General features: G+C 43.6%; 1 protein-coding gene across 2 annotated transcripts in view; it reads right to left on the bottom strand.

The window, feature by feature from the left end:
• The window catches only part of ANKRD12 (ankyrin repeat domain 12), a 436,051-nt gene that overhangs the window by 298,299 nt on the left and 115,588 nt on the right, over window positions 1–22,164 (bottom strand). For both annotated transcript variants that reach the window (XM_085607326.1, XM_085607327.1), the window contains exon 2: window positions 15,107–15,243. In XM_085607326.1, coding sequence (XP_085463452.1) covers window positions 15,107–15,193 — 87 coding nt within the window. In that variant the 5' untranslated portion in view covers window positions 15,194–15,243. The remainder of the gene's footprint in view (window positions 1–15,106; window positions 15,244–22,164) is intronic.

Genomic DNA, 22,164 nt, shown 5'->3' with positions numbered 1-22,164 from the left:
TAGGTACATGCACGCCGCACACATCATCGCGCAGCATTTCATCACACGAGTCCGCACATACCAGACTCGACCCTGCACACCCCACGCATCAGGAACTACCAGGGACACATACATTCCCCATGCATTCCTATGGGAGGGCAGGCCTATCTCACTACACGCACGCATTTTACCCTGGGACACAGCGGTAAAGTGCGCAGAAACCAAAAATCACTACCATCAGGTCACCAATAAAAGCAAAAAGTTCAGGGGTGAACCTGCCAGAAGGGCCAAGTCCAACAAAGCTGTTTAAAATGTCCTGATTTTTTGGAGCAGATAGGGAGAGGTCAGACTGAAGAAGAAATTTTCCATGTTAGATTAATGCATGCAGGTGCTCCCATCCACAGAATGCACTGCAGTGACAGTTAAGATCAGGTTTCTTTTTAGAGTGATCAGAAATGTAATCACATTTTACATGCATTTTTTTTCCAAGCAGCTATGAATTTAATTAAAATACCCAAGATGAAGAGCTAGAGTAACCAATACATTTGCTTTGTCCATAATGGATTGTCGAACGAGTTATTTACCTTCGGTAACGATGTATCAGGTAGAGACACAGTCTAGCCGCAGATTCCTTAATTCAGGATATCCCCAGGCGCCAGACTGGCTCCGGAGAATTCTTCTCAGCAGCACCTCTGCGCGCCGGGGGACGGTGCCGCATGGCTCCGCCCTGACGTCGTCCACGGACATGACGTCAGTGGGGCCATACAAGTCCCTCCCGGCGCGCTGACATCAGTTTCCTTCTTTTCCGCGTCCCAACGCGGATCCAGGAGTAGCGGTTTCTCTGGGCTGTTTTGTTTTCAGGCCTTCTCGACACCTTCAGCGTCTGGGGACAGTGTGCGATGCCTTCGGGCTTCAAGTCGTGTGAGACCTGTACGCGGCAGATATCAGATACGGATCCGCACGTGATCTGTATTTGGTGCCTGGGAGAGCCTCACTACTCCGAGGAGTGCGACCCCTGCCGGCAGCTGAAGCCAAAGTCTCTGCGGGAGCGTCGGATGAAGTTTCGGACCGCCCGAATGTCCAGTTCGGAGTCTGCTCGTCCCCAGTCTCCATCTTGAGCTGGGGCTCCTGCTTGGGTCCGGTCACAGTCGTTCCTACGGACGTCATTCACCTGATCCATGTAAGCACAAACAGAAGTCACGGAGGTCATCAGCCTTGTATAAACGTGACGGTGGGGCCACTGCTCCCGGTCTTTACCGGACACAGGCTTCCAGGAGTCTGCCCCTCCTACCCACCATTTCCTGGTGTTGGGGCTACTCGAGCCCAGATGGAAGCCTATTCTCAGGCTCTTCAGTCCATCTTTGGGTCACCCCCACTCCCTAGCCTGCCTAGCCTGCCTTCGGGCCCTAGAGGGGGTAGGGACTCAGGTCGGGTCTTTGCCCCTGGGTTCGTACTCGGCGCCGATCGAGCGGCCCTGACTCAGGTTCCGGAGTCGCTGTGATGTCGGGACATGACCCGGAGGGGCATCTAGGTTAGACGTCAAGCCCTCCTGTGACATCTCCGCATAGCCCTGTGAAGCTCCCTGCGCTGACGCCAAATGCGGCTGCAACACGGTGCAACTCCGGATCCAGTCTGACGAGGGGATATTCTAAGTTAAAGAATCCGCGGCTAGATGTCTATCAGATAGTTATACTCATAGTTATACTCAAAACTCCAGAATGGAATAGGTAGCTAATCCTCTAAGCAGAAGGGGAGTAAACCAAGCAGGGACAAATGGAGAAGTATAGGGTAGCAAAGATGCTTTTTAACACTGGCTAAACATAAGTTTATGAGAGGTCTGAAGCAAATGAGACAGCTGGGTCTGTAGACAATTGATCTCATCTGCTCTTTTCTTAAAGCTGTATTAGTGGTTTCATTTTCAGGTAAAAAGGTCAGTACACCTACAATGGGTTGACGGTCTTCTGACAATATAATTCAAATTGCAATATAAGTGAAAGGTTTATGGACAATTTAGAAAGCTGTGTAGGTCATGCAAAACCTTAAATGCCAAGAAAAAGGGCACCACTTTGCCTTTACTCTGTTTTTTAAAGCCTCTATATCTGTTAAGATAGCACTAAAAAGTAATTGTGAAAGCCGAAATTACTTCTCTGATACACAGGAAGAAAAAAAACAATGGGATGAAAAAAGTCTGGTTGCTACAAAGTATAATAAGGTCTAACCCATGGGTCTCCAATGAGCAGCTCAGGAGCTACTGGTAGCTCACCAACACATTTGAAGTATATTTCCTATCTAAAGCTCGGTCTACTACATTATTCAGTTTGTTTATGCACATTAAGACATAGAGCATTGCTCATCTCAGGGCCCTTAAAGTGGCAGCCAGCCGAACCAATGAAAGAACCCACAGTGGGTTGGCAATGGGGCCAGAACATGACCATTTGTACCTACTGTCAATCTAGCTAAGGGCTAAGGAGATTGTACATGTTGGTGCTGCACTCTACCAGTAACACCAGTGAAAAATGGTCCAGGAAAGGAGAGTGCACGATAGCCAGAAATGGAGTCAGAGCAGAGTCACCTTAGTGCGGGCCAAAAGTAGCAGGAAAGTATGTGATTTGGGGTCATGATCAGCCCAGGAGCAGAGGAGAGCAGGGGCCAAGAACCACTTTCGAGCCCCACTGGCATGCATTTTTGTGTGGGTTAGCATGTGCACAGATTTAGGGGTTTGTCAGCACTTGTGTTTAGCATTGTGTATCTCTGATAAACCGTATTACTCTCTGGAGGCTATGGCTGGAGTCAAGGACTACCAAAATATTTGTTGCTTCCCATCACACCGGTTTCATCTCCTCCATAATTGTGTCCACTTCTGGCACAGTAGTGGCCCTCGCAAAATGATTGTCATTCTTGACATATTCTAGGAATTGTTAGCCCAGTTGTGCATGCTGACAGAAATTACTTAAATATTCTGAGGAACGGCTTATCTAATTTTTGCCACCCCTTACATAATGGTGGTCTCCCATGGCATAATAAAGGCCCTGATTGATGTTTTGTGGGCATCCTAGTCATTATTGAGCCCAACCTTGGCACTGTGGTGCAGCTGATATCAAGGTGAACATAACTGCCATATTATTGACACCTATGGCATTATGTTGAGTATCTATGGTCATTCAGAAAAAATGACCTTGCTCAAAATGGAAAAGCCATCTGAATGAAAAAAAGGATTTATTTTCGCAAACCGATACTTATTGCGACACAAAGGTTGCATTTCCAAAACATATTTATAAGACTGAAGTTTGAACGGTAATTCAAGCAGAGTTTGGAAAACTTATTGCTGTGGTTATGGCCTTTGTGCCAGAGGCCGGGTGCTGCTTCTGGTGTTATTTCATTAGTCATGAGGAGGCACTGCATGTTGATGATGCTTTTATTAACATTTCTTCTAGTAGCCTGGTCTGAAATTTTGGGTGGTTACTAGTGTATTGATAACAGATGTGGTCAACACTATACGGTGATAAAATTGGTAGGTAACTCTGGATTATTTTCTGTGAGCAGAAGTAGCTCTCAATATAGAAAAGACTGGAAGACCCTTGGTTTAACCCTTGTGAAGGGTATGTCAAAAACCTATTTCTACAGAATACTGTAAAATGTTACGGGTCTAAATGTAACTATTCTCAATAAAAAAGCCCCTCTGAAGGCTATCTACCCTACACCAAAGAAGTTAATGGCTGAACTTAATAGGACAGAAGAAATCAGATTTAGAATAAAAAAGTGCAATTAATAGTGTAACAAAGGAGACTTACCTTCCACATAGGAAGAATCTTGTGAGACACTCGAATGAGAATTGTTTACCATTTAAGTAGCAAAATACAAACTGAGAAGGAAGTTTCCTATAAAATGTAAAAGTAGCTAAGGGCTTAAGAGAGGCAACCTTATTGATTTGGCCCAGTCAAAAGTACGCTTAACTGCTCCATTTTAGACTTCTGTTAGGACAAGCTTCTTCTTCATAGAGTTTAGAGAACTTAATCTAATAGGGAGAATTATTAAGTGCTCATGGAATGAATACCTAATTGTATTAAAACACATCAAACAGAAGAAATTGAATTTACCTACACTGCATGAATCCAGGAGTCCATCACTAGGAGCTCTGATTAAAAGTTTCACAGAAGGATGTAGTATAAGTATAGCCTTCAAGAGAAGAGATGCAGACTGCTTGCCAAATGTATGTTATACCTGGGAAAAAAGACAAAAGTGTCCTGAAATTTCTCTGGTGTGGCCAAGACTGTGTGATTAGAGAGAAATGTTCAATGATGTTGAATCCTTGAGGTACAGAATGTCCAGCGACAGGAGAAGAATGAACAGAGAGAAATATTTAAAAAGCTTGACTACCAATAGGAAATTGACCTTTGAGATTGGTTCCAGAAGGGTGAATGTGAAACTCCATTTATCTGTATACTACGTAAATGAACAGGTGGTGTACACCATGCATTTCAGCGCTTAAGCTTCCCATGTCATTTTCTGTCAAGGATCAAGAGAAGATACTTTCACCCTTTTTGACAATGAGCTTTGGTGAAAAGAAAGGTTTTTGTTGACCATCTGTTGGGCGACTCAGTAGGATTCTGAAGGAACACTGGAAGCTTTTCCTATTCATTGAGAAAATAATTGGAGGTCTTCAATACGGTCTCCGCATCCAGCTCCAATTTAAAAACAAACAAAAAAAAAAAAGCAGACTTTTAGACAGACAGACCTCTGATAAATCTTGCTGAAGAGGGAAAGCCCTTTCGCTTCATACCTCATACTGTTGCACATTTAATAGAACTCCCACATTTTGTGGAGAAGCATAATAGAACAGGTTACAAGAAAAGCAGAACTCTACAAATGCCACTTCAATATCATTTTTCATATATTACTACTACATTTTACTCCCAGTGTACTAGGTTCTAGCAACATTGAACTTTCAAATATTTTGTGTATGGCACACAAGAAAAATGGAGGTTGCGTTGATGAAGAGCTTAGTACATATTGAACAATAAAGGAAGTAGAGGAAGGAATGGTCGACAAAGCCAAACACCTTTTTTTGAGAAAATAACAATCTGCACTCCAATGTGGAGAAAACGCTCTTGTAAACCCCTTATGTAAAGCAGCTCCGAAGTACTAAAACTTTTAAAAGGGGAAGCTGTGGACTTGTTGCAATTTACAAAGAATTGCAGATTTACAGAACTGCATAGTACTCAAAGCAAGTATCAAAACTTGCATAGCTGTATACAAGGGTTGACAAAAAAAGATAAATGCATGTTTTCATTTATTGAAGAAATGATAGTAATTCTGCTGAAAGCTTTGGAGAAAATCTTAGAAGGCTCCCTAATATACAAGAAACACAATATTAACACTAACCAAATCTATGAAGTATAATGGTGGAACTCTGAATTAATATCAAGTGGACTTATTGTGAGGTGAGTTAAAGAGATAGCTCACTCTAAAGAAAATAGGGTTTGTAAAGCCAGAAAATACACTCATTAAGATGTCAAGTATTTGGAACTTCTTTGGGCAGATAGAAGGGTCTGGCAAGTCATTTTTAATTTTTTGAGAAGGGCTCAATACATCAAAAGAGTGCTTTATCTTCTCAGTGATCAAACAGTGAATAAACAGACCATTGCCTTAAACCTTTGCAGAGATTAGATCAGTTACAAAAAAATACATAATTTTGGAGTTAGAGCCTCAATGGTGACAGATTCTTGGCGGAACTACCTGGACAAATCGTGATTTGCCAGATGCAGACTCGCCTGGCTTCCTTTATGAACTGACACATACGTTTTGTGCGCTTTTTTCCTTTTCGGGAGACTACTTTAACTGGCATGTTTCATGTACCTTCCTGAATTTCTGAGCTCTGGCTTCTTATTTCAAATGTCTTATTAGCATTTAACCAAATTGTCTGTAACCTGATTTATTAATGCACTTGTTTACCAAGCTTTCGATAAACTAAACTAACTGTGCTCAATCTACTCAGCTATGATTTGTTTCTCTCCATCTGAGTGTGCATTCCTAATTTGGAACTAATGATCAGAGGAGATCATGTTAGGGAAATTTCAGAACATCAAATACTAATGCAGTTATTCTGTATAACTTTGTCGGCACTAAGCAAGATCCATCGAAGGACCAAGAGTGTGGTATGAATCATTGGTAGGATAAGAAAGTCTTTTGAATTATTTTTGTTGGGCCTGGTTAACACTACAGCAATCCCTAATTGCCAGGTGAAACAGACACCCCAATCATGATCCATGAGCTGTAATTTATTAAAAATTATCTTAGTGCTGCTGCATTACAAGATAACGAGTGACACTCCTCGTTTCTCAACAACTTTTAAATGGATCATTAATGCCCGTGTCCGACCATTTTAAAAACAAAACAGTATCAAAGGTTCACAATGAAGTCCTTTATCTCCATCTATTAAAAAATAACTACACTGCTTAACTGTATATGAAACTGGCCTCATGAGCTGGATCCCTAAGAGGTTTTTCATAATGATCTGGCACATTTAATTGTCTGAATGTATCTTTCATGTATTTGTTAGTGTCCATTATTACACTTTCCCATCTTGTCAGAGGATTTTATATTCATTGATGTATCATCTCTTAGTTGTTTTAGCGCTGCCGATTCCCACCGATTCACAGTGAGACTTCTCTTATAGCTTCTTTGATTATAATTTTTTTTGTTAAATTCATCTCTCATCATCTTCGGGGACAAATCCATTTAATTTCCTACTGGAAGCTGTGGGAAAACATTTTGTACAATTTTTTACACTTGTTGGTTCTTTTATGTCTATCTCAAGTCCTTAAGCTTGGATCAGGCTTTGTTCGACTAAGTTTAGTTGTATCTTCTCATTTTCCATGTCTAATAGGAGTCTTAATCTCATCAAATTTCGGAATTATGTTGAATTTGTTGTTGTTATCATCAAAGAATCTAGTTTGATTTTTGGCGAAGCTATTTGGAAATGCTTATAAAGTTTAACATTTCTTTTCTTTTTTTTTTACAAGTTAATTCTCCTGTCAGCATAAATATGGAGAGGCCATGGCTTAAAACGTTTCATTGGTCCTCTATTATTTGTTTAGATGAAACCTTAATCACCAGAGCCAGGTCTTACTCTTTCTTCACAATTAATGTTCTGCTTCTTTCCTGACACTTATCTGTTGCTCCTTGTTTGTGGGCTGGAATACTATCTACCTCTTGTTTCTACCAGTTTCTTCTGCCTCTTCCAGTTAATCTTCCTCATTCTGTTTGTTTCGTATTTAAAATCACCAAACTCATTGTTTCTCGAAAAAGTAACCTTGACACATTGCTTCATGTTTCAATAATCTGGAGTCTGAGGTTTATTCCAATTACATTATCTTTGCTTTTTATGATTTTATCCATATAGTCGTGGTTTCTAAGTGGCTCTCTTCATTAGGCAAACATATAAATTTTACTGTGCAAATAATTAAATAAACCTCAAATTATATTTATAGCTTTTTTTCATCTGCATTTCCTCTCCGTGATTATCTAATTCTTCACAAAGTTGAGTGAGGGGGCACACTTGTCCATATTCTGTCAGGAGAGAGATCATTCTCCCACTAGGCACCCTTTGGAGAGCCATGAGTTACACTCCAACCCTCCAAGTGAGCCTCTCACCGGTAAAGTATGAGTACTCGCACCTCAGGCAGGAGGGAGTATGTTCCTCCTCTAATCCCACTCTGGGGCACCTGAAGCAAACCTTTAACCGACCCTCAAAGCAAGCCCTCTAACTGGCAACATTCTGTCCTCCTTGAATAGGAAGCAGATTGCAGCAGTTTGTCCTTTACTTACTATTGCTCCACAAGACGACTAATCATCTGAGGATTTGTGTTTACATTTGTGTGAAGCAGCTTCTAACTATATTTTTGTATGAGTCCAGAGTTCCCCAGAAGAAACAGACAGGACATGATTATGATCTGTTATCTGCAAATGTATTAACATTTCATCCCAGTGTTATTACATAACAAGAAAGCAATCAGCACATTTCAGCTCATTTATGTTTGTGCCCAATCCATTTTGAAAAACATTGCCCAAGGTTCATTACTATCTATTAAAAAAACAATTAGACTGCTTAATTGTTTATGAAAAATCTTCAGAGGGCCCTTCGCTTTGCTGAAAGCGAACATTCACTGTGATTGTTGTTTGACAGGCATTTGAAAATAAGTAATCTCACACACATTTTTTTTCACCAAACAAAAAAACAAATGTTAAAGTGCCCTTATAGTTTGGTAACTGAGTAAACAAGAACAAACGTTTAAAAACCTAACACCACTTAAATTCAGCAGTTATAGTTTAGTCAACTAACTATGACTTGCACCCCAGTCCTGCACTGCTTAGGACTTCACATATTACATTACTCATAACCAATTAAATGACATCAATGATGACATTTCATCAATATGGCAGATAGGGGTTAGTTAAAGCTCCCACAGCAAATCTTAAGTGCCTATTTTTAAACATTTTTGGTACGGTAGTACTTAACGATCCCAGTAAATCTAACATTTTCTGAAGTTAACCCTTTCTTAACCAAACCGCAGCAAGTCTACTTTCTCAGAAACTGCAAAAACAGATTCACACCAAATCACAAAAGGCATGCTTCCTAAGTAAAGTTCTAATTTTGTGCCATATTTGGAGCAAATCTGTTCAGCCATTTCTTTGGAGAACAAATATTTCTTTTGGAATTAAAATCTCACTTTTGGGACCTCCCCTTTTTCTGTGCCCCCATTTGATGGATCATGGCAAAACTTTCTATAAAGGGCCCAAAAATATATATTTATTTTAAACATTCTTTTTATTAATTGTGCTCAATAGTCAACACTTCAGTTACATATTCTTAGATCGCATTTATAAGTTACATACATTCCAGTTTGGTACTTCAATTAGGCGATCTTTAATTGAATTAGTTGAAACATGGCACGAATTGCTACCTCTCGCGGTCCCTGAATTGCTTCTGCCCACTCTTCGTCGTCTAGGTTTCCCAAGTCATCCTCCCAATGGACTGTCAGTGCCCCTAATGAGTTAGGCAAGTTATGAAGGATTTTCTTGTATATAGTTGAAATGGCTTTGGTAGTCAGTGGGTCTGCCAATAGTGTGTCCTCTAAGGGGGATGCTTCCAGGAGGGATGTCCCCTCTTGAATGTAGGTCTTGAGGGCATGGTCCAGTCGAATATAACTCAGCCATTCTGTGTCCCAGTTCATACTCTTGTTGCAGTACTGCAAATGTGACCTAGGCTTGGCCTCTCCATACATCTCCTAGCTTCTCTAACCCCAGTAGCTCCAACTTACTTAACTTGGGTAGTGTGCCCACCCTGTGGAGGTTTGTGCTGTCCCACAGTGGGGTTATCTCTGTCAACTTCCCTACCCAGCCCAGGTGTTTGGTGGCTGCATACCATGCCCCCACCACAGTTTGAGTGTGTGCCAGGAGATCTTTGACCCTTCCTTTATAATATAGAATGGACGGGTATCCTCTAGGACCCATAGCTTCTCTATCTACCCGATAAGCTGGTTCCTCCCTATCGGCAAACACCCAGTCACTAACGCAAACTAATTGCGAGGCCCATTAGTACATTTTGCCGTCTGCCACTGCTAATCCCCCTTCGTAGACTCCTTTTGGTAATTTTCGAAGGGCTATCCATGGTGTGCCCCCACTCCAGATTAGAGTTTTCAATTTGGCTTCGAATCGTTGGAAGAACAAGTCTGGAACCTTGATGGGGGTATTTTTCATGACATGCAATAAATCGAGGGAAGAGTCATCATTTTGAATAGGGCCACACATTAATGTAAGTGGAAGTGCTTTCCAACGTTTGACGTCTGCAACAAACAAGACTAGCCGTTTTCCCGCATTTCTATGATAGAATTCTTGTGGGTCTCTAGTGATGTTGATTCCTAAGTATTTAAAGCCTTCGAGCTCAACCATTATCACACATCGCTTCGAGGTCCGGGTGCCTCCTGCTAGGGAAATACTAATGATTTATCCCAGTTTTTGCGATATCCAGAATAATCCCCGTAGATACAGAAGATTTTAAGTATTCTGTCCACTGACTGCTTCGGCTTCCTAAAATAAAGCAGGACATCATCTGCATATATTTCCATTCCTACACTGTTGGTATCCCCCAGATCAGTGGGTCCAGCCATACCCATGCTGCAAGGGGTTCTTGGGCTAAAACAAAGAGTAAGGGGGACAGCAGGAAGCCCTGTTTTGTTTCTCTTTTGTAGTCTAAATGTGCGTGAGATAGTTGAATTGACTCTCACCCTTGCGAGGGGTTGGCAATATAAGTGTTTCACCCATCCAATAAAGTTGGGCCCAAAGCCTAGATAGCCCAGTACCACAAAAAGGTAGTTCCATTCTACATTATCGAACACCATTTTAGCACCTAGGGATAGGAGGGCTGTCTGATCTGACCCTTTGGCAGATGTTGTGCGCAGGACTCCACATAGGCGGTGCAAGTTGAGCCTTGTACTTCTATGAGGCTTGAATCTGTAGTGATCAGAGTGTACGAGTGATGCGACGACTACTGCTAAGCGTGTAGGCAGGACTTTGGCTGGTACTTTTGCCTTGTAGTTTATCAAAGATATCGGCCGATATGGCACGCATTTTTCAGGGGTCACGCCCTCCTTGGGGATTATTACTACTACCACTCTCTGGTCGGGTGGAAGGACCCCTTCGGTTTTGGCCTCTATACACTTTGGGAGTTGATGTTCAGCTGTTTTGACAAGCATTAATTTAAATAATTTGACCGGCAGACCGATTGGTCCAGCCTCCTTCCAGGATTTTAGTCCACAATTTCTTTACCTGGCTCATACCTTTGGCCTGCTTCATCTATTATTCTGGGGACTCACTTTCTGTTCTGTTTTGATCTAACCATGTTGGTAATTTGTTCACCTTATCTTCTACGTCATACAGTCAATGTTGCGTGGCCCGTGCTAGAGTTCTGGTGCTGTCCTCCATTAAGTCTCTCAACTCCTTTTGCTTTATTTGCAGTTTATGTCTCATGTCAGTGTCGTTGGCCCCACCCTCCCCCAATTGGGCTACCAAGGCTGATATCTCCGTCCCTAGGGTGCGGCCTTTTAGTTTTTGGTCTTTTCTTATCCCTCCTATTAGAGCTTGGGTCTGGCCTCTAACCACAGTTTTGAACGCTTCATAGAGCGTTACCTTCCATTCTACAGAACCTATATTTTTGTCAAAAAATTGCTCTGCCCCTTACCTAAAAGCCATTTTGAATTTTCTGTCTTGAAAATACCATGCATCAATTTTGGGGGGACGGTGTAGTCTTTCTAGAGAGCTACTAAGACTACCTCCACTGGGGAGTGGTCCGGCACCCCTCGTGCTATGTGCGTTGCTCTGCAGACTTCTCCTAAATTATTGGCCTGGGTGAGAATATAGTTGAGTCTAGAGAGGCTCCCATGGGATGCCGAAACGTGTGCATATTGTCTTATTCCAGGGTGCTGGTGTCTCCAACCTCGCTAAGTAACATGGTTTGAATAAACTCACCCAGAGGGCATAGCCTTCTCTCTGTCGCTACACCTCTCAGGGTGTCAAGTTGCCCCGAGACATATCGTTCGTATCTCATTATTATTTGACCCTCCGGGAGCATCAGCAACAGAAGACCTAGCGAATCAAAAGTAGCATATACCGAGCAGAGGTTTAAGGTCTTCCCCTCCCATAAGCCACTTACTGCCATGTATCTTCCTAGTCGGTCAGACCATTGCTGTACTTGAGTGTATGGAAAGGAAGCTCTACACAAAATTCCAACCCCCCTGGACCCTGAGGTGTAGCCTGCGTGTGCAAGCAGGGTGTTCCATACCTATTCAGTGCCTTACATTGGTTACCTAGGGGGTGGGTCTCCTGGATCAAGACTACGTCAGGTGTATTCCTTTTAATGAACTGCAGCACCATTGTTCGTTTTAGCCCGCTGTTGAGGCCATTTACGTTCCAGGACCACATTTTTATAGACTCTTGTGGGATGTCAGAGGACGCCATTGGGAAGGCCAAACATATTTTTATGGTACTTATCTTGAAACACTGGTTTGTTTAAAGTGCAGCTAATAATAGACACTAATCGGAATTAAAATGTTTAGGTTACATTGACCTGTCATACACATTTTGATAAAACAATTAACAATAGTGAATGGTAGTGGACTTTCGCAATTCTGACTGCAGCGTTTATTGCATAGTTATAGATCCACAGTTGGCACATAATTGAGATTTACAAAAGATGTTGTTTCTGGCTCAAATGGACGAAAGCCCTGCCAGAAAGTGCGCCGTACAATTGCAATTTTTGCTGCATAATTTAAATAACCTTGCCACATGATTTGATAATCCATGCCACATAATCCTAATAGCCTTGACAATGGCAAAGCTTTGCAGATGGGTTTATGGACTGAAATTATGAGTAAAAAATCATATTTAACAGGGATCTGTTAAATATTTTCAATATTTTCCTGGTAAAAAGAACATGACATGCAAGTGCAGGGGAGCAATGCAGGAGCCAAAAGGGTGGATGGGGGAGCAAGTTCATGCCGCCAGGAGGAGAAAGAGAGAGAAGCAGGGCGGTAACAAAAGAGTAAGAACGCTAGGGGGAAAGCCCCAAAAGAGCTAAGCGGAATGAGGAGGAGTGAGAGAAGCAATCAATAAGCGGGTGGATGGCCACACAGAGTGCTGGGTGGAAGGAGAGTCAGGGATGTGAAGTGGGAGGCACACATAGTGGACAAAGCAAGAAAACAATGCTTAAAAAGAAAAATAAAGTAGTTTCCTCATGTAAGAATTATTAGGAGTTACCTACTCAAAAGGATGGTAATGAAGCACTGCTAGATGGGAGGAATAAACCAAAGTAAGCAAAAGAGGCAGACAACAAAGTCAACCAACGATGTGCAATGTGCGGCCCAAAGCCCAGTGGGTCTATTGGAAGTGCGAGCAATAGAGCTTCGACAAAAAGCACCTAAAAGTGGACTATAGGAATGGCACAAAACAAGCACTGGGCTGCTAATATGTTCCAGCAAACCCCAAGCTCTGAGCTGGTGGCGTTCTCAATAGGAATGTCTTTTAGCCGTATTTGGTCCCTTAAGTGAAGTTACCATGACACTGTTGTGTCTTAAATAACAAATGTTAAAAATACTCCCGGCGAATAAGAGGGGTATCTGCACAGTCACACTGACAAGGACAGATACTTAGATAAAAACACCTAATGCAATGAGGAGTATGGAGTATGAACAACAATCCCACACCTTCCACATAGTACACAGTCTCCTTTATAATTCTTTTGGGTGGACTTTCATTGCAGAATCAGGGCCAATGGAAAATGTGTGCCTCATATTGCCACTCCATTGAAGTAGCATATAAATGTGGCATTAAATCTACTGAAAAGTACTTTTAGGCTCAGAATATCAGTCTGGGAGTATGATGCCCAGTCCAAGCTCTCCACGCAAACTTCCTACTGACCCACTAGTGGATCGTGGAGCGCAGCTATGGATCAGAGGAAGCCTGTGAAGCATCCTGCTCGCCAGGGCCACCTACCTTGGCGTTGTCTGTCTGGTTGCAGTTGTCCGCATTGAAGTTAATACATGCTAAGGTAGAGAGGCAGCAGCTGGAAACAGCTGATGTTCCATCCTGCTCTCCCAGCTCACACCGAGTACCCACAATAGAGCATGGAAAGAGAAATCAAACAAGGCTCCAGCGCGGCTATTAGCAGCCGTAACCGGACCGACATCTTGGAATGGCAAAGGTTCATTAGGCACTGCGGTCGATGTCGGGAAAGAAACCAAAAATGGGAGGGATTCTTTCATTTCAGAATGCATTATCTGAAAAGAATATTGCATCTCTGTTAAGCCGCATTATGAAAAAAGGTGAATTGTTTACATTTAGAGAAGGAACATTTGAAAGCACTGAGTTGCCAAGGAACAAAACATGCCTGTCCTTTTGTCAGCAACAGTGCCTAGTGTGTTAATTACTGGCAAACACAAGAATCTCTGGTACCTACAAAGGCAGCTTAAGTGCAGAGCATATCTGAGAGTGCCACCACATGTTGTACGGTGTCAGCAGAGCGCACAGTCCTCAATGTCTCTTTGTATTCTGGGACTTGTAGTCCTGGATTTACGTCACTAATAGAAGCTACAAAATATAGAATGCAAAGAAATGGCTATGGCCGAATTAATTGCTCACACCTGCCCTGGGTCAGTTGCAGGGGTGCAGGAAGCAGGCAGCCAGCAGTGTCCTCTGCTTTGAAGTAAGTATCTGGAGGGAGCAGGCAACCGCTTGGTCTTAAGCAAATGTATCGGCATTGATGTGGGATGGGGTTGGGTGGAGGGCAGGCTCTGAAGTAAGTGTACCTGCAGGGATAGAACGAGACCAAGCACCATGAACAGTCATGCTCAAAAGTAAATTGCCATAAATACATCTCGCGGCGAGGCCTGCGTCCACGGAAAGTGATGCTTGATGCACACAGTCACTCATTTAAAAAAAGTAAAAAACCAGTCCTTAAACAAAATATGAAAATGGCCGCTATGCATGTTTAAAGGTAGTTGTGCGGTGCTCTCAAGGAGGGCTAAACCTCGGAAAAAGCATGATGTATGCATGTCGATGTCAAATGGAGAACGAAAAATTAAGCAACGATGGTGCCAGCAAATGAGAAGTCTATGGGAGGGTAGAAGCCCACTAAGTAGATGCAGCAGGTCTCGGTTCGAGACAGCACATGTGTGCAGTCTAGAACAGAGACCTAAAAATGTCTTGAAAATCCGCACACATGTGGAAATATTCTAAAGCTTATTATTCATTATGAAGATCCCCTGAGGGGCACCCAGATTTAGAATTTTAAAATACCTGAAACACTTATATTTGTTTTCTGATATCCCTGCAGGTTAATTCATTCAATGCTGTAGCACAAGGTTGTAGGTGAAGGTGTGAGGGAGACTCAGGAATCCTCGTATACGGCTTCTAATAACTCTGTTTGTGTGCAGGTATTCCAGACTTGTCAGTATGTACATTCTGACAAGTCTGGAAGAAAGGCTATTTGATCTAGGAGTAGATAATATCACTTACAGTAGATATAATACTGTGAAAACATTCCTATCCATGTTCCTCCTTTACGGCTAATTACCTTTCGACCTGCAGGCTTCTCAACCATGTTGCTGTCACTGTCTGAATGCTCACTTGAAATTGTTTTTGTGGCTCCAGATCTTGGCATCTTACAGCTGTTCAGCTAGCTGTATTCTGATCAGTGTGCTCATCATGTGTCTGCAAAAAGAAGGCATTGTATATTAGAATACACACTCCTTAGAAATAAAAACAATTTACCTGGACATATTCAAATAATATTAAAAGAAAAAGTGCACATTCTATGGCTGCTTATGCCAACGGAAATGTTACAGTATGCATTTAAAATAAGTTTAGTTCATAGTCTAATTAGACTCCACCCACTGGTGACAACAGCATTCACTAGAATACAATATCAAACAAGCATTGGCCGCGCGGCCGTGAAAGCGAAAGTAATCGCGATCAAAGCGAAAGTGATCGCGAGGACGGGACGCGCTGTGTGGTAAGCACGCGAGTGGTGCGCGCGCAGCAGTGATTGTCGGCTGCGTGCGTGAACGCAAGCGTTAGGCCAGCGAGGTCTGGTAGCACTTTGGAAACCCGTATACTAAATGTCGAGCAACAGCGCATGCGCTGTTCTAGGCTCGACCTAAAAAGATTTACAAAGCAATCATTTTTTGAACATTGGAGTTCAAAGATTTTAGACAAGGCTGCTCACTCAACCTAAAAGTGGTGAGCTGGCCGACAACACTGAGACTAACCGAAAATAAAAGCTGCAGCAAAGAGCAGATGCTAGAGACAAATGGTAGTAACGATTAATTAACAGCACAAAGAAATATATAAAATATTAAAGCAGCATGAAATAGGAAATCAGTACTCTTATGAAAGGACAAATGCTTAAAAGTACGAACAAGCATACACAAGTAGCCTTCTCTAACCTAACTGAGTGTTCTGGTTGTCCTGATCATGATATCTGAAACAAAACAAACATTCGCAAAGCCAACAGGTCTCACCTATCTATAGCTATCGGCTATGCTAATTTGTTTAAGCCATGTTGTACACCAGCATGGTTGGTATTCAGCATGACTAAACGTTAGTGGCGTAGAGGAGAGTGGTGTGGTGTATGGTGGAGTGGCGTAGGGGCATACAGCTGCTTGGAGCGGGTAGAGTGTAGAGGCACAGAGCGTTGCGGTGTAGAGTGATGTGGCGTACAGTGGAGTAAAGTGGCGTAGAAAAGTGTGGCATAGTTTGGAGCAGATTGGCATAGAGTGGAGTGCCACAGAGTGGAGTAGACTGTTGTGGAGTGAGAAGAGTGGAGGTGTGTAGAATGAAGTGCCACTGAGTGAAATAGTGTGTCGTGGAGGGAGTAAAGTATCCAAGTGGAGCAATGAAGATTGGAGTAAAAGGGGAGTGGGGTGGCTTAGAGTAGAGGAATGGTGTAGAATGGAGCAGAGTGTCGTGGAGTGGCACAGAGTGGAGAGGCATGAAGTGGAGTTTTAAAATTTTTTATTTATAAAGCGTCTTAGGCACCACAGTCTGCAATGCATCAGCAGAGCACAGAGTTCTAGAGGGAAGATCGTGAGGAAGTGGCTTGGAGAGATATTTGGGACCACATCCATAAAAAGCTTTATGGCTAGTACCAGTCCCTTCAATTTCACTCTTGCCTGCATGGGATGTAACTCCTTCAGATGGACCTGAACAGAGATATTCCTCTGGATGTTCAGCAGGAGCCTGGCTGCAGCATTCTGCACCAACTGGAGTCTCTCAAGTAGGTCCCAGTATAGTACACTGGCGCAGTCCAACGGTGATGTTATCAGGGCATGGACTAGTCTTCTGACAAGGAGCCGAAAGAAGGAACAAATATTTCTCTAGAAGCCGAAGGAGGCTAAAACATGTCCCAACTGTGCTCTCCACTAGCGGTTTATAAGACAGATTGATATCCATCTTCACTCCGAGATTTTTTACCACCCTAGTAGGAGGTCGGAGGAGATGGAGCATAACTCGACCAGCCCTTACTACTCCACAGCCGGAGTGGAGGGATCCAAAAACCAGAATCTCTGTCTTGCTTGCATTACACTGGAGATTGTTCTGGGACATCTACTCGAACAACGCTGACAGATAGGCCTCGAATCTGCATTGGGCACTAGAGATGTTCCCATCCTACGTCGAGATAATGTCGTCAGCGTAAGAGATAACCTGCACTCCAAAGGATTCAACCAAGGTTGCCAGAGGGGACATGTAGATATTAAACAATGTCTGGCTCAGAGCAGAGCCCTGAGGAACACAAAACTTTATGGATTTCGCATCTGAAGCAAATGGCAGCATCCACACCAATTGACATCTGTTTGATAGGAAGAAGTGTAGCTGGACCAGTGCAGTCCTACCTATTCTGATGTCTTGCAAATCGTTGCATTAGGATAGGATGGGAGTGTGGTGGAGTGGCATAGACTGTTGTGGCAGAGTGGAGCAGCATAGATTGGCGTGGAGTTGCATAGAGTGGAGTAAGTGTCAGAGCGGAGTAAGTGTCAGAGCGGAGTAAGTGTCAGAGCGGAGTAAGTGTCAGAGCGGAGTAAGTGTCAGAGCGGAGTAAGTGTCAGAGCGGAGTAAGTGTCAGAGCGGAGTAAGTGTCAGAGCGGAGTAAGTGTCAGAGCGGAGTAAGTGTCAGAGCGGAGTAAGTGTCAGAGCGGAATAAGTGTCAGAGCGGAATAAGTGTCAGAGCGGAATAGTGTCAGAGCGGAACAGAGTGTTGTGGAGTGGCATAGAAAGTTGTAGAGTGGAGTCGTGTCAAAACGGTGGAGTAGAGTGTTGTGACAGAAAGTTGTAGAGTGGAGTAGCGTAGAGGGGCGTGGGTGTGTATGGGAGGGGCAGAGAGGGTAGTGGCGCAGAGCGGCGTGGCACAGAGCAGAGTGGCGTGGCGTAGAGCGGCGCAGAGCAGAGTGGAATGGCACTGCGCTGTGCAGAGCGGAGTTGCGCAGAGAGGAGTGGCGTTGCATAGAGTGGGGAGGGACGTAGAGTGGGGAGGGCCGTAGAGAGGGGAGGGCCGTAGAGAGGGGAGGGCCGTAGAGAGGGGAGGGCCGTAGAGAGGGGAGGGCCGTAGAGAGGGGAGGGCCGTAGAGAGGGGAGGGCCGTAGAGAGGGGAGGGCCGTAGAGAGGGGAGGGCCGTAGAGAGGGGAGGGCCGTAGAGAGGGGAGGGCCGTAGAGAGGGGAGGGCCGTAGAGTGGGGAGGGCCGTAGAGTGGGGAGGGCCGTAGAGTGGGGAGGGCCGTAGAGTGGGGAGGGCCGTAGAGTGGGGAGGGCCGTAGAGTGGGGAGGGCCGTGGAGTGGGGAGGGCCGTAGAGTGGGGAGGGCCGTAGAGTGGGGAGGGCCGTAGAGTGGGGAGGGCCATAGAGTGGGGAGGGCCATAGAGTGGGGAGGGCCATAGAGTGGGGAGGGCCATAGAGTGGGGAGGGCCATAGAGTGGGGAGGGCCATAGAGTGGGGAGGGCCATAGAGTGGGGAGGGCCATAGAGTGGGGAGGGCCATAGAGTGGGGAGGGCCATAGAGTGGGGAGGGCCATAGAGTGGGGAGGGCCATAGAGTGGGGAGGGCCATAGAGTGGGGAGGGCCATAGAGTGGGGAGGGCCATAGAGTGAGGAAGGTCAGAGTGAGGAAGGTCAGAGTGAGGAGGGCCGTAGACCGGTGCGGCATAGAGGGGCGCAGCATAGTGGGGTGGGAGTCGGGGGAGCGTGCCGCAGAGTGTGGGGGAGTGCCGCAGAGTGGGGAGGGGCATTCTGCAAAGGGGAGGGGCATGCCGCAGAGGGGGGTGTCATAAAGCGTCATGGTATAGAGTGGAGTGGAATGACGTGGAGTGCCATGGAGTGACGTGTCAGAGTGGAGTATGAATGGTGTGGTAGAGCAATGCCATTACAGTCAACATATTTTCAAATGAAATGACCAATGCATTATTACAGACATACAGTTTTACCGATGGAATAATACAGTGCACAAATAATAGTGTGGAAATGGCATGCCTTAGTGTACTGATTTGTTATAATCATATTAAAATATTTGTTTCCATCACACTTCAGAAGTACAAAACAATTTGCTTCATTTGTGCTCTCCTAATTCTGATATATACTGCAATACCTGAACAGTTTGTTTAATACAGACATTTAACTTTTGTTGTGGAATAGAAAAAAAGTGTTTCCTTTCACAACCCCAGCAAGATTGTCACAAAAATCCTCTTTGAAGTCACAGAAAGAAAAGTAAACACCAAGCTCCGTAGGAATACAGAGCCTGGCATGCGATCTGTCGTAGAATGCACAGCAAACGTGACAAGATAGGAACAAAATTTAAAGTCCTGTTTACAGAAAGCAAACACTTGTGGAAGAATACCAGAAGCCAGGTAAACAGGGTATGCTACTCAGAAGGGACTAACTGAAGCTGGCCAGCTTAAAACAAGTTAAGCCAGCAAATCTAAAGCAAGCAACTGTGAGTTATAAAACACAAAGCCAATGGCAAGTATTGGGTGGAATGCATTCCTAAGAAAGCTTTTAGAATGTCCCCAGGATGTCTTTGCAAATTAGACAGCTGTGCTGTCAGGTAAGCTCCGAACTAAAAAAAGGCCAACTTTAATAACATTAAGAAGACCATTTTCTTTAGAAAATAAGTAAAATCATGCAATCAATTAGGGAAATCTACAAGTTTTTTATTTTTTTTACCCGAGTGATCCAATTTAAATTGGCAATGTTAACAGGCTAAGAGGTGGTATACGCTTTTGTCCATGACATTACAAACTACTGAGATCACGGTAAAAAAAATACCAGTCTTAATAAGGTCGATCTAGCTACTCATTTTTCACTACTATAGGTCCTCTAAATCAAATCTTATAACAGGGCAGGATTACGGCTTAGTAAAGACCACAGAAAAGCAATGATGCAAGTCCCTATATGAGGTTGAGGCCTTATCTGCTCACCAATTCAGACCTCGTCGGGAGCCTCTTTAAAGCTAGTTCCAGGAATCTGCTAGTTCTAAATCCTGCCGAGGTTCTAATACAAAGGAAAAGGTTCATCCATGCATAACTCAGTATTCCTCCAGATAAGTATAATCTTAGTCTAGAGTTGCAGTGATGAAGACACTGGAGGATCAGATTATGAGAGACAAGTGTACAATATACAGGTATGTTCTTCATTCTTACATTTTTCGTAGCAGCTGCAAAGCACATTGGAGGGTCTTAAAGACAGTGCAGCTAGTCAGCGAAAAAGAAAGTCAGAGAGAACAAATTCTTATCAATCACAATGATAGTCATGTACAAAACATTTCTCAGGAAGCATTTAGCATCCTTTCACCACTTTACACTGTTCAGTGTTCCACGAATGCTTGCTTACAGTTTAATGTACTAGAGATTGGAATGAAGGGAAAAAATAATGTTCACAATGAGTTCCATACAGAGGAAATTTTGTCAAAACGGATTATAAAACCTTCTGAAACAAGCATAGGAGACAATTGCTCGTCAAATGAGGATGTGGAATAAAACTTTGAAGAGAAAATATATATATATATCAATTTAATTCATCCGTAGTACGTACTTCACTCAGCTGGTGTCAGTGTCAGGCGTGGGACCAACCCTGAACATTATATAATTCAAGGTACTGTGAGCAAGATCTTTTGGTGGAAAGGCATTGGTAGTGGTTTACATGGTGATAAATGTACGTTGTGAATAAATTGAATCAATAACCTTCTTGGAGCGCGACGTTGCGATATATATCAGGGCTGGTGTTGTGATTGGATAGTGTTAGGGCTTGCATTGGCTGAAGGGGTCATCTGACTACTGGGGCTATAAAAACCAATGGCTTAGGGCGTCTCAGCCCAGGCGTCGAGGCAAAGGGCAGAGAGGACAAGGGCAGTTGCCTGTTTGAGACTGGTTGGGGCTACAGCCAGAAATGCTGCCCATTTTCCCATTCAGTAATACCCACCCCACACCATCCACAAACATAGTAACACACTCACACCAAATGTCCACCACACACAACCCTAAGCACAAATCAATGTACCAGCATACACTACAAACCAACCAAACCACATCTAAACGCCCTTCTATCCCAACTACCACACATTTCCACCATCACCTACAAACAGTTCACAACTCTATCCTATACCACTAACCAATCCACTCATCACTAACAACGCCATTCAACACCATATATAACTACATCTCATCCAGACACACTTCCTGCTCCAATTACTCCTAACAGACCACTTTTTATCACTAACAAACATATCATCAGCCTTCCATCATTTGTTCAACCAACACCCTCATCTTCCTTCTACCAAAATAACAAAAATGCACAACAAATACACTGCACGGCACCACACTAACTATTGCAACAAACCAGTCTAAGACAAACACTCTTACCTCTACTTTATTCCCTCCTACACACAACATACACTCTACTCAAACACATCACCACCCCCTCTACCTTACAATCTCCTCTCACAAAAATACTATACAAACAAATCCATCGCGTGAAACAAATACACCAGCACCCCTTTGCACTACTCCTCAAAAACAAAACATATCACACAAACCAGCAAAACAAGCTCTTTAAAGCGCAACACCTCATAATACATACCATCACAAAATAAAAACATACACCCACCTTTCAAACTACACAAAGGAACAAACTCCAATGCCAAGCTTTCTCCCTTCCACCACACCTAACACAGATACAGCAACTCTCTTCCAAACGCCCTCATCCATTGGACAATTTAGAACCTTACAACATGAGCCACATCCTGCACCACCACCCCTGACTCATACACCTTCCGCCCTAAACACACGCAAACAATATAAGCAAAGCGCTACACCTCACAACTTCGCTTCCCCATGTCTACTGCACAACCATCTTACACCACGAAAACAACACAGCACACCAATTCACTCAAACACAATCTCCACCACATACACATGCAGACCCATCAAAATGCCTCCTTAGCATGCTGGATGAGGAACATGATACAGAACAGCTACACGATTGCTATCCTAATACAGCTAATACCAGCACTAAAAACACACCTGCTACAAACCCACACAATACTGATCACTCTTCTACAAAACAAAGTCTCGCTATCACCAAAGCCCATTCTCTA

The sequence above is a fragment of the Triturus cristatus genome, chromosome 5_2 (assembly GCF_964204655.1).
Source record: "Triturus cristatus chromosome 5_2, aTriCri1.1, whole genome shotgun sequence".
Classification (NCBI taxonomy): domain Eukaryota; kingdom Metazoa; phylum Chordata; class Amphibia; order Caudata; family Salamandridae; genus Triturus; species Triturus cristatus.
The sequence above is the reverse complement of the archived record's forward strand: the minus strand, read 5'-3'. Positions and strand labels throughout refer to the sequence as shown.